Here is a 12,664-nt window from a genome sequence, read left to right as displayed (position 1 = left end):
GGGTGTAATGGCATGGCTGACTGACTGGCCCACTGAGGCTGGAAGAGATGAACGAAAGGTCAGGAGATGTCAGGCAGAGCTGAGAAATACACACCACATGGAGCCCATGTGAAAATGGATCAGATTCTTACTGGGCTCATGAGCATGAAATAAAAAGAGGCATTTTCATGATCAGGTCGGATCCTGTCTAGCACAACATCTTTCTTTTTGTTAGTGGAAACGTTTCCATAAATTATTGGCAGCCTGAAGGAGGAAACGCATTGGAGTACATAAGAGGCTGTCTCCACAGTAAAGCACATGATTTGCAAGATTGTGCCAGTGTGTAGCAAGACAACTCAGCTGACACACAGGATAAAGGTATCATAAAGGAGCCAGTTCAAGACGGTGGAAATGGCCACACTTCCAGTTATCATCTATTTACAATGCTGATTTCTTTCTCCACATAGCCTATCCACTCCATTTCATTAGAGACATTAGAGGAAACTTTGAAACAGTATTAATTTTGAAAACAATGTGAAAATCCTTTGTCAACGACCTTTTTTCCAAGACAACTAAAACTAAACTAAAACTATATCAAGAGTTACCTTTGATAAAACAAACTACAATGTCATTGATTACAATGTTCATAAATGAATAACAAAAAACTGATCATGTCAAATACAAACAAAGGAAAGAACTGTATTTCAGCCAATATAATTAACAGCCTGCACCCAGCCCGGAAAATGAAAAAATAGAGTTCCTGATTGGTAAAACATATATCCTTTTCGTTGCCTAAATCACTTCCACAGAAATTGGTTTTGCTGCATGACCTGTTTCATCACAAAGCAGCATCTATTTCAGAAATGTTATATATCTGCCAGTATTGTTAGCTAAATTTATTTCTATGCTATTATTGTTAGCTTATGTCTCTGCTAGTGGGCTATAGCTAATGGTATGTTTCTGCTAGGTGTTGTTAGCTAAAGTTACGTCTCTGCTAGAATTGTTAGCTAATGTTATGTTTCTGCAAATATTGTTAGCTAATGTTATGTCTGTGCTAGTATTGTTAGCTAATGTTATTTTTCAGACATTGTTAGCTTAAGTTGTGTCTCTGCTGTGCTACTACAAATCCCATTGCTTTATCTGCTAGTTCTGTTAGGTAACGTTATGTCTCTGTCAGTATTGACTGTTAGCAAATTTATATTTTTGCCAGTATTGTTTGCTAATGTTGTGTTTCTGCCATTATTGTTAGCTAATGTTATGTTTCTGCAAGTATTGTTAGCTAATGTTGTGTTTCTGCCAGTATTGTTAGCTAATGTTATGTTTCTGCCAGTATTTGTTGTTAGCTAATGTTACGTCTCCGCTAGTATTGTTAGCTAATAGTATGCTTCTGACATTGCTAGCTAATGTTATGACTCATTCAGTATTTGTTGTTAGCTAATGTTGTGTTTTTTTTTTCTAGTAGGCCTACTAATGTTGGCTAATATTTCTGCCAGTTGTTTCTGCCTGTATTGGTAGCTAATATTATGTGTCTTGCAAGTATTCTCAGCTAACGTAACAATTTATTGGTTGGAAAATATTGATTAATGATAACGATTCAAAGACAAGTTCAACCACACTTCCACTAAAATTTGTCAATAAGCAGCAACAAAACAAATGGGACAAACTACAAAAATGTGTATATTCGTATTGCCGATTTAAACTGGGCATCTACATGAATACAATAACTACAAAGCACATTCAGAAATCACCAGGACAGAAAATGGAGACAAATAAATAAATCAACAGATATAAATGAATGGATGGAGGGATCAGTGGATAGCCAAAAGGAGAGAATGAGGAATATTTACAATCTAAAAAACAATTTTCAAATTGGGAATAAGCCATCACTAATTTGTAATTAGTTAATTCAATTAGTCATGTACCTTAGAACTGATTTGATTGTTTTTTTTAACTGCTTTCTTAATGTTTTCAGGTCACAGAGGATGTCATTCTAATGTTATAGCATAATTAAATGCAAAGTGCTTTTGAAAGCCAGCACTAGATGTAGTCTACAATTTATGATGCTAAAATAAAAGTGATCTCTGTTTTATAAAGCACTAAATGGGTGACAATACAAATGGGAGATGTCATGTGGCCGTTAACATTAACATCTGCATAGTGTCATAAAGAGAAGATGGAAAGATTCAGTGAATGAGACAAAGGTAAGATAGATAGACAGAATATGTATAAATAAATAGTTGGATTACTTTGTCATTCTTTGCTCGGCTTGATTTTGATTCCACACAAGGAATTCAGGGTCGTACCTATCGAGGGGGGACAGGCAGAGAGAAACAAGAGAGATGTGTTTGTTGGCTGTGTGGCAACAAATTATTCAATAACCGTCATAATAGTGATGATTAGTAAATAGAACTCAATATGTAGCGACTAGACTAGTCTTTCTCTCTCTCAACATTTGGTTATCAGGCAATGGTGGAGCAGGTGGGCAGGGTGAAGGACATGCAATTAGAGCGGGTGGTGGGGAGATGGTGGATATGTCAGGTAAAGAGAGGGTCGCATGATAAAACAAACTGGGTGCTGCCTTGTTCTTTGCACATTTTGTACACCAAACTGTTTAGGTCATGGCTGGTGCTGCATAGTGCAAGTGTATGTTTGAAACCTTCAGATATTCACAGCCAATTATTACTATACTTTCAGACAGCGAGCAGAAAATGTGATTAACCATAGGTTAAAAACAACCAGGTTTACCTGTGAGTTTACAAGGTCTTGTACAGAGTACAGACCATACTACAGACCTAACATCCTTATTAAACCATATATATGTCATTTACTTAAACAATGCCTCTTCTCTCATCTGTGTCATCTTGTTTTAAATGCATCAAGTTATTACATGGTTGACTGGTTAGTCAACAGGGCTGTTGAATATAGATGGCAAAATCCACCATGTGTAATTCATTTGAATTTCTCTGTGTGATTGAAAATGACAAGCTTTTATCTCTGAAAAGCAGAACTTGTACAAGTAAAGCTAAATGGGGAGTGAATGACAAGCTAAGCTGTTAAGCCTGTTATGTGTAGGTTCAATTTAAACAATATTTAAATATCTATATTTCTATATCTATATATCTATATATATATATGTGTGTGTGTGTATTTAGCAACTACTTTTTCTCGCATTACTGAGGTGGGGGCAAGTGGAGATAAATGGTTGCTCACCTGAAATTGTTTTAATAAAAAACTGAAGCCACAGTTATAAACTCTGTACATATTTTTATTATATTTTTTTAATCCAAGGATTTCTATTTAGTCATTAAAAGTTCAGTCTTCTTGATATGCTGCTAGTTTTTCAATACATAGATTATGCCCAAGTAAGACATGTGGATGACGTAATTTGAATTATTGTGGTGTTAGCACTTAAGAGCTACGTAACCAATTGGCCAATATCCGAAAAACTTTGTGTGATTCTTTAAAGGATAACAATGGTGACAGTCTATATTTTTCTTGTTGACAACAAATCCCATGAAAAAGACCAAAACCAAAAAAAATAATTTTATTTTATTACCAAAACCATGTATATCTTTGCCAAAGACCTCTGGGCTCTGACGTACATCTGAAACTCACATTCACCGTCCTGTTGCTGTAAATACCAACTAGAGTACCAAATGCGGGTTTATCAGCAGATCAAAAAAGTCCCCGACCAATGCACTATTTCTTTGTTTGAAATATGTCTTCAGTAGGAACAAACGGTCTTGAGGTTCTGTGCCACAGACACGGTAGGGAAGCCGAAAAGCTCTGAGAGATAGATTAACCCTTTGTTAGTTTTGGTCTCTTTACAGGAGTTGTTTAAACAAATATTAGGAATATATTCATAAGAAAAGGCCTTTTCAGCAATTCCTCTTGAACAGCAGTGCAGCAAGCATGTAAACAGTAAAACTTGACAGCTGCAGGAATGTCTAAATGTAATCTTGGGGGACCCTCCCTTTAACGCAATTTGGACAACAAGCTACTTGAGTAGCACTGTCTCATTCATACAGTGCATGTTGTGAAGGTAAAGCAAAATGCCATGCATCACAAGTCAGTCCTTTGAATGTAGCAGTGCAGATGTGTGGATGCTGGAAGCCACACAACAATGATGCTGGAGCTCAAGATTAAACAAACAGACAAAGTGAGTGCAATGTGCACAAAGAAATAAACACTTGGACAATGGGTGAAAGAAGAGCAATGCCAACAACAACAAAAGTCACTTATCTTCACGACACAGAAAGATGTCCTTGTGCTTCCATATGTTACCGTATAATAAGAATTTTAGCACAAAGGGACTCCTATTTCTATTAGAGATATTATATTTAAGTAACATGTTTAATAAGGCAGCTTCTAGCTGTGATGATATGCCTGTGTAGTCATTAGTCAGAAAAAAGAGGCTAAAAAAAAAAAAAAAAAAAGACAAAATTGGAATAATACTTCAAACTTGATTGTAAGTATGAAAAAAAACAGTCCGTGTCTCCCTCTAACTCTTTTCTTGTCTGTCTATCTGTCTACCTGTCACTGTCTCTCTCTCTCTCTCTCTCTCTTACACCCATGTTCGTAGACAGCGCTTTCTTGGTCTAAATGTAGACTTCATGCACTTTCCGCATTAACTGTGTCAACCTAATGCACAGAATGCGACTGACTGTCACTGATAGAAAGGCACTCAACTCCTGACAGCAAAAGCAAACTTATAAATTGGACCAAGAGGTGTGCGCAGGCCTTTACACGGCAGTGTGAACAAGCCCCAACACCAGGAAAACTAGAGAGGACAGTGAAAAATGTGGCGTGATGTGTTCCTCATACTAAAGCCCAGATTCAATCAGTCAAATCCTGACAGTCAATTCTTAGTAGAGGTTCGCCAAACTGTTTGGTGTCACCAAGTTACACTTTGAAACGTTGACAGTCTTTTGAAGAATGCTCTTTTTCAATGTTAATGTCTCCAGTTTAATGATAATATTTGCATAATTATGTTTAATTTGGTGAATCTGGCCATCAGTAAGTTCAGTGGAAGTGGGAAGGGACGAAGGAACAAAGTGCTTCATCAACAAGCCAGAGCTGATTTGACATAAATACATGTTTTGTTTTTCCTCACCTTGGGTCCTTCTGAATACTGTCCACTGATGGAGACCGGCCCAGAACGGCCTCAGGGGGGAGGGCAGGGCCCGACTTGCTGTAAGGCGACTCGGTGGACGGGCAGAACTGCAGAGTACGGTACGGGTTGGCGTAGTCAGCCGCCCCGCTTCCTGCGGCGAAGCTGCCTCTCTGGAAGGTGGCGGTGGCGCTCTGGCTTCCCGTACGCTGCAAGGGGATTGGGTCGACACCAGGGGAAGGCGGGGCTAAAGCAGGAAGAGGAGCGTAAGGAAAGAGCAAATAGTTGAGGACCTCTTGGTACAATTGGTTCACCACTGGGTTTTGTTGAAGCCAAGGGGGGCCAGGGAGCGGGGCAAGAAGAAATCAAAACCAAACACGAGCGCCAACATAAGGGTGCACGTACACATAGACACAATGGAGAAAAAAAAGCAACAACACCAGCAGCAATGGAACAAAACAGCACAGAAGAAAAAAGCAGAGAGGAAAGAAGAAAGAAAAACAAAATAATAAAACACTCATACCTAGGGCTTAAAGAAATATGGCAAACTCCAGTAAAAACTCAACAGATGGGATAATTTAAGCTGAAAAGGTAGATTCGCAAAATGATCAATAGAGAAATATAATTTGAAAAACCAACAACAACAGACAGAAGCAGTGAAATCAAACAGACATCCAAAAATTAGAGGTAAAGAAACACATAAAATGTGCAGGCACCTGTAAAGAGTCTTGGCGATGACAATTAAAACATAACATATGACCTTTACAGCATAGCCAGATTACCCGGGTTACTAGATTAACATGCTCGCAGATGTGCGCCCTCTGAATCTCCACTCTCTGTGTTTAAGTATTTCTTAAAGCTTTTATAAATCCGGTTTATATTCTGGAATATTAAGTATTTACAGTTAATTGGAAACTAATTTCCACACAGTGAGGGTTTGGGGCCCCAGCTCAGTCTATGGCTGGTAGTCTAGCCTTGATGGAAAGACATCAACACATAACAACAAACTTCCTTTGTCAGTCTCAAACAGAGAGAATTTGCCTTTTTTTTTTAAACAGCAGCTAGGAAACAATTTGGGCATGACAGTCAACACGCTTACACCAGCTTGCTTTACTGGGATGGGTTGGGCTGGGTCAGTGTGTGTGTGTGTGTGTGTGAGTGTGTGTGTGTGTGTGTGTGTGTGTGTGTGTGTGTGTTGTGTGTGTGTGTGGTGTTGTGTGTGTGCGTGTGTGTGTGTGTGTGTGTTCAAGACTGCACATGCCTCTAATGGGTATCTAAATATAGACAACTGATTAAATATACAAATGTGTCAATAGAGAACGCTGGTCATGATCCGTAAAAAAAAATCCAGTCAACAGTGTGTGTGTGTGTGTTGTGTGTGTGTGTGTGTGTGTTGTGTGCATCACAGAACAGGAGCTCAATGAGCCTGAGTGTCAGACCCTCCGCAACTACATGCATGCAGGTGTATGCAGATGTGGCGTGTGTCACAATCACAATGTTGATGAGTGACTGACAGGTGGGTGTGTTCACTCTACTCTAAAATGATATTAAATACATAGACAGAGACCCTTTCTTTCCTTCTAATACACTGATACACCTACACCTTCCTACTGTACACACACACACACACACACACACACACACACACACATTGCCTTACTCTCTCACCTCAGATGGATTCAGCGGAGCCTTCAGTGTTTCTGACATCTGAGTAATAACGTGTGTGTGTTGTGATGTGATTCAAAGTCAGGCGTGTTGTCTGCTTGTTTTCCAACTTGCTTGTTTGTTATCTTGAAACTATTTGAATTAACCTTGAAAGATGCTTCAATTGCTACTTTGTGTTTCACAGTAATAAAAAAGTTATTGTAAAACAAAAGAAAAGAATCTGACAATCAGAGTGCCGCTGTCATCCATTCACTGACACAAAGCTGGAGATGATTGAGTTATTTTGATGTATCAAAGTGACCTATCAGTGTGTGCGGGGAGCCAGCATCACCAAAGCTTTTAATTAATAAGATGTTTCTCTCATATTTGGGGGGAAAAAAGCTGTGAAAAAAAGTATTCTTTGGGTGTATTTCTCTTGACAGCAACATGCATTTTCCCAGCGACCAAACCGGCAGCACAGCATTGACAACATTTTAGGACACGGTTGATTTGCTTTGATTTCAAAGCACCCAAGCTAACGCCCATGGGATTAATTGAGATTAATTTTCAGCCTTGAAACTAATTAGTTAACAGACTGTGACTGAGAGACAAATTGCCATTGAGACCCCAATTGGATTTGCCTACCTGATCTGGTAAATAGCGCTACATGATGAGATGGGGTAAGAAAATCCCATCTGCACAGCAGCCTTTAATATAACACCATTTAAAAAAAAACACTATCTTCTAAACTCGACCAGACTTTTACTGTTCTCTTGGTATGCTAATAAACAGTATATCTTTGACCCATCTCGTATTCAGTGTTTCATTTGATGTCTTGTTCTACTCACCGATTTTTAAATTTAAAAGGTGCAGTGGGTGATTTACAGCACGCTGCAGCTATTTATAAATTTGGACTATTTGAAGCACATATCTGTGTTTACAGTCTCTCATCAACTCCCAGTGTTACTATCTTTCCCCTCCAGCTACCTTTTCAGTGCCACTCTATTAAGCAACCTTTATAATGTATCTTTTAGTTACATCTAAAGGCTTTATTAATGGTTCATAAGTCATTGACTAATGCTTTATAGAACAGTTATCAGCAATGAGGACCAACAACTACGATAATTCCTGCCTATGAAACGTTTGCTTTCTGCTCAGAGTCTCTCCCCAACACCTCCTTTCTGCTCCCATTGCCTTCTGGGATACAGTTTTGTTGAGTCTGTATTTGTACACAGTCCTTTACATCTTAAAAAACCCAAACAACCCAAGTCTTTATTTTCCTCAGCCTTCACATGCCCATGTCAGCTTACCTTGTCCTCTTAGGTTGGGTTTGGTGTAGACTCGGTCTTCGTAGATGGGGTCGATGTGGTGTTCAGGAGACTGCAGGGGTCGGAGCTCAGCGCCCAGGTGACTGTGCTGGCTGCTGTAGGAACCTCTGGAGCCTGGAACGCAGTTGGAATGGACGTTAGATATACTGACAGATGGATAGAAAGGTGGGTGGATGAACAACTAAATATACATTCAGGTCAAGTCAATCTTATCCTTTGAATCGCTTCTTATAACACATTTACAGAAAAGCAGTTATGTTTTGATCACTTTTCTTGCCAGAACCACCATGAGCAGATTCGCCTGTTTGAGCGGCCAAGGGCAAACATATTGCTGTTGGACCCTTGTTAATTCCAAGTTCCCTTCAAGTACAGTCCACACAGCTCACTAGGGTTTACCGCAGATTGGGTTGGGTATCGTTTGTTTTTTTCCCGATACTGGTGCTAAAACATTTTACAATAACTTTGAATGCACCACGAGGCTTACTAGTTTCAAGTGAACGAATCGTCTGTGTTGTTTTTCTGACAACAGCAGCTGCACACTGCTTAACGTCCCCCTGTTGGAATCCTACAGTGAAATACAGACACCCTTTACACTGTTTAGCTGTCAGCATTTTGCATTTTAATCGTGTTTAATCCAGCTGCTAGCTAATGGAAGGCTAACGTTACCTGCTCTCAAGTGAAGTGTTAAAGTGATGGTTTGGAGCTATTTCACCCTGGGGTCCTTTGCACTATCACCTCGAGCCAAATAACCCCCCAGAAGATTTTTTTCCCTTTGTCAAACATTGGGCAAGTTAGCGCTATCAGCTGAATGTCTTAGTGCAGGCGCTAATGGAACCAACTGTGGATCTCGTAAGTACAAATAGTACAAATAGGTTCTATACTCATAAAACAAGGGATTGGAAAGTTTTGTAAAGACACCAGGAGTTGAATAGCACTGGCCTGATTGCTACTCTCTCTGCTGCTAGCGCTGCTTTACTGAGGGGGTGAAAGTCCTGTGTTGCTTGACCCATGCACGACCCCGACCAACCTCCCTACATGGATTTTAGGCATTTAATAATACTCGCTGTCGTAGTCGCGCTGTAACCACAAAACATGCTTCTTTAAAAATCGTCCTCAGCAACACAAAAAACAACAACAGAAAAACGTGTCATTGTACACAATTCCATAGATTAAATAACGTGAATTTTTCACAAACTGCTATGAGACTGGGTTGCTATATGGGCGCGTACTCTACCAGGTAAGCCAAACAGGTGCCCTAAAATGTTTAGTTGATCTCTGTCATGTCATTGTCAGCTGTGGCAGCTGCGTGTTCATTTAGTTCTAGTGTAAGTGTAATTGTAAAAAAAAAAATTCCACTGATGATTTATCCACACATTGTTAATATGTAAATACAATGACTAGAATGAACCCTCTACATACGTTTCGGATAAATTTAAAGTGGGACCAATCCCAAAAATGGATACATGACAAAATGCATTTCACACACAAACAAATACAAAAAAAGGTAATAATAAATGTGTCTTGACCTCTACCTGCCAGGCTACCAGGCCTTTGCAGGGTTGCGTTGGCATACAGCTCGTGGGAAATCTTGTAACCGTCTGCTCCGATGTGATGCAGCATACGCTTGGTGGGCGACAGAGTGGCGTAGCTACCCACCACTGAGCTCAGCTGGTGGATGGGCGACGAGGTGTGGTTTCCCCCTGGGGAGGCTGCCATAGGAAGGGGGGAGGAGGAGCCAGCGGCACCAGATGCTACCATGTTGATGGGCGATGAGGTGCTGCAGGAGGAGGAAATAGAACGGTTTCAATTGGTAGTTTTAATCACATTATAATTTTTGTGTCAGGAATTTAAATTTCGCACAATGAGATGTTGTAAAACTAAGTCACATTAAAGACTAATACCATAACAGACATGGGAACTCGGGAATTACTTTACTAGTTGTACACTATTCAGCCTAAGACTAAAATAGAAAGCCTGCAATAAAAACTGTGTGTGTGGCATCAAGACATGGGTGTTTACTATGAAGGGAGGCACTAATGAAAATATTCTGTTGAGTTGCACTATGGGAAATACAGCATTTTTGGATCTTGATCAATCTTAAGGACTAACATTTACGATAGCTCTGTCTCTGCTGCTTTGATTCCGACCATCCTTTTTTCTCTCTCTTGCATGTTCTAAAAAAGTGTGGCACTAAAATCTAATCAGAGACTAGACCTGAGTTCTAGCTTTATTCATGTAACCACATTTATACGATGTTCAGAAAAACATTTGTGGTAAATCTGTTAATCTTAAATTGGTTTCAGCCCATTTTCATTCCAAGGCAGGCTAAGGCATGAAAAAGTACAATGTAAAACTACGTACGTATTAGTACTAGTCTAACATTACTAATACATTTACAAGCAGGGCCTTTTTATTGCGATATAGATTGTAGGCTGTGTTTTTAAAGCCAGAAATCTTAGCACCAGTTGAAGTAATTGTTGCGTCATTGGTATTGATCAGCAGATATATTCCTTTGTGCTTTGGGACCAGTAAAAGTCTTGGGTCTTATGCGTAATATGCTCAGAACATTAAGCCCAATTATTAAATCAACGGGTCAGACTGAAGTTGAACCAACCTGTAGGACTTGGCAAGTCGGCTGGGTGACTGTTTGGGCGAGGACACCCTCTGTAGTGTGGCGTAGCTGGGCATGTCAGAGGAGGCTGATCCCAGGCGCTGCAGCTTGGTAGGAGATCCCACCGCCTGCAGAGGGGAGCTCACACGCTGTAATAGAGGAGATGTACTTCATTAAAGAGGAATGTCACTCACTTTAAATATTCATCTACTCTTCTTGTTCATATCATTATTTTCAGAAAGATGAACAACTCCCCCTGGAGCTGGATAACCAGAGAGCAGAGACTCTAATCTGTGGTAACATCCTGATGAAGGGGCTTGGAGTTATCAGGCCAAACATAAAGGGACAACTCTGAACTTTAATAACCAAATCCGACTGCGGGCAATGGGCCGTCAAATGAAGTTCCCTCAGAATTCCAAACATGCTACATTTTGCTCCAACGGGGGAAATACGCTGAAGATATATCTGTAAGCTCTTGCGGTTATAGAGCGAAAGGTGCCATTTTTAACACTCCATTAATTTAGATGAGTGGCGTCAAGATGTGCTGAAGTGAGGATGCTGAGGATGCATTGGAACGGTGCCGGTAAATTCATTTAAATGAATTCAAAGACATGATTAACACGGTGTTCTTAAAATCTCCAAACTCTGAGTCCAATATCTATTGCAGTGCAGCAGAAGAAGCAATAAAAGAGTAAATCAACCCAAAAGAAGCCAGAATTGAAAACAGGTTTGGTGCATTGTGGCCGCCCTGCTGACCGACCTAACAAGAGAAACAGCCTGCAGATCTCATAAGCCCATTCAACTGATTGCAAGAAAGATGCAGGATAAGTTATTTCTTCACTTGCTACCACAAAAGCAGTAATGTTGCTCAGATGAAGAACCGGCATAGTTTGGCTTCCAAAGCAGTAAAAACTGAGGTATCATGTGTTTGTAGGAGTACAAAACACTCAAATGTAACTACTACTTTAGAGGTGAATTAGTCAAGAAAAATATGCGTGAGATGCAAGTTCACTCGATTAGATCATTAAACAATTATCTTACAGAATTTGTTTAGTGGTTTACAGATTTTTCACATCTGCTAAAAAAGCACAAAGGAGATAGCCATAACTGCTATGCTGCATTTGTGTGTTGGTTGAATTTTTCTGTAGCCTGGGACTTGCATGTATTGTAAGATAATCATGAATTTGAATTTCCTTTTAAGCCTGGGAGAAAAACTTCTCAAAAAGGTGTGGACATGATAAGAATTCATGGGGGTTACCTTGTAGTTTTCTTAAAAGAAAACCAAGACTCTATTAAATGGTCACTGCATTTGAAACGTGGCTGTGAAAATGTTGCAGCTTCCTTAGTTGCAGAAGATAGGAACTGAAGATTTACTGGACTGGTCCCACCACCATCTGTTTTCTTTGTAGTGGCATTTTCATTTTGTACATAATTTCATTCATATAAGTGTTATTGAAGGTGAATAAAGCAAGCTCTTGCTAGCTTTCTAGCTCACAGTTAGCAAGCTTGTTAGCTAAGTCCCTTACTAGACAGTTTATTCAAGAGACACATCTGAACCATCGTCTAATCTCACAAACATCAGCCACCAAAGTTGTTATAAATACTGATGTAAACTAACCTTCACAATGGATTCTAGTGCTGATCTGGACTGCAAAAAAATCTAAATGTATCAAACTACTACTGCAGCAAGATCCACTTCTTGGGCTTTATTCAACAGTATATTCTGATAAAAATACACTATTTCCACTTTGCCTTTGTAGCTCTGAATCTCTGCTGGAAGTAGCTTTTTAGCAATTCATTGGCGTTCGGCATACTGAGCACATGGATCAAAAGCAGAGAAGTGCTTTATTTTGCAAGAGACATTTGAGAGGTTTCTTTGGATGTTTTGATGCTTTGTTGCCGTGATATTGTACTTGTTGTGAATCCAAGCTGACTATTACTGCAAGGGACTACAAAGTTTAAAGGAGAAGTATGCAGTTTTTTTTAGCTTAA

General features: G+C 39.6%; 1 protein-coding gene across 17 annotated transcripts in view; it reads right to left on the bottom strand.

Moving 5' to 3' along the window:
- LOC116698939 (catenin delta-2) overlaps positions 1-12,664 on the bottom strand; it is a 177,783-nt gene that overhangs the window by 70,686 nt on the left and 94,433 nt on the right. For 5 of the 17 annotated variants that reach the window (XM_032531198.1, XM_032531201.1, XM_032531200.1 and 2 more), the window contains 5 exons: positions 10,676-10,821; positions 9,588-9,838; positions 8,044-8,175; positions 5,093-5,405; positions 2,226-2,282 (listed from right to left, as the gene is read on the bottom strand). In XM_032531198.1, coding sequence (XP_032387089.1) covers positions 2,226-2,282; positions 5,093-5,405; positions 8,044-8,175; positions 9,588-9,838; positions 10,676-10,821 — 899 coding nt within the window. The remainder of the gene's footprint in view (positions 1-2,225; positions 2,283-5,092; positions 5,406-8,043; positions 8,176-9,587; positions 9,839-10,675; positions 10,822-12,664) is intronic. The other 12 variants (XM_032531199.1, XM_032531202.1, XM_032531212.1 and 9 more) reach the window with 5 other exon arrangements.

The sequence above is a fragment of the Etheostoma spectabile genome, chromosome 12, assembly GCF_008692095.1.
Source record: "Etheostoma spectabile isolate EspeVRDwgs_2016 chromosome 12, UIUC_Espe_1.0, whole genome shotgun sequence".
Taxonomy (NCBI): domain Eukaryota; kingdom Metazoa; phylum Chordata; class Actinopteri; order Perciformes; family Percidae; genus Etheostoma; species Etheostoma spectabile.
This window is presented reverse-complemented; position numbering and strand designations above follow the sequence as displayed.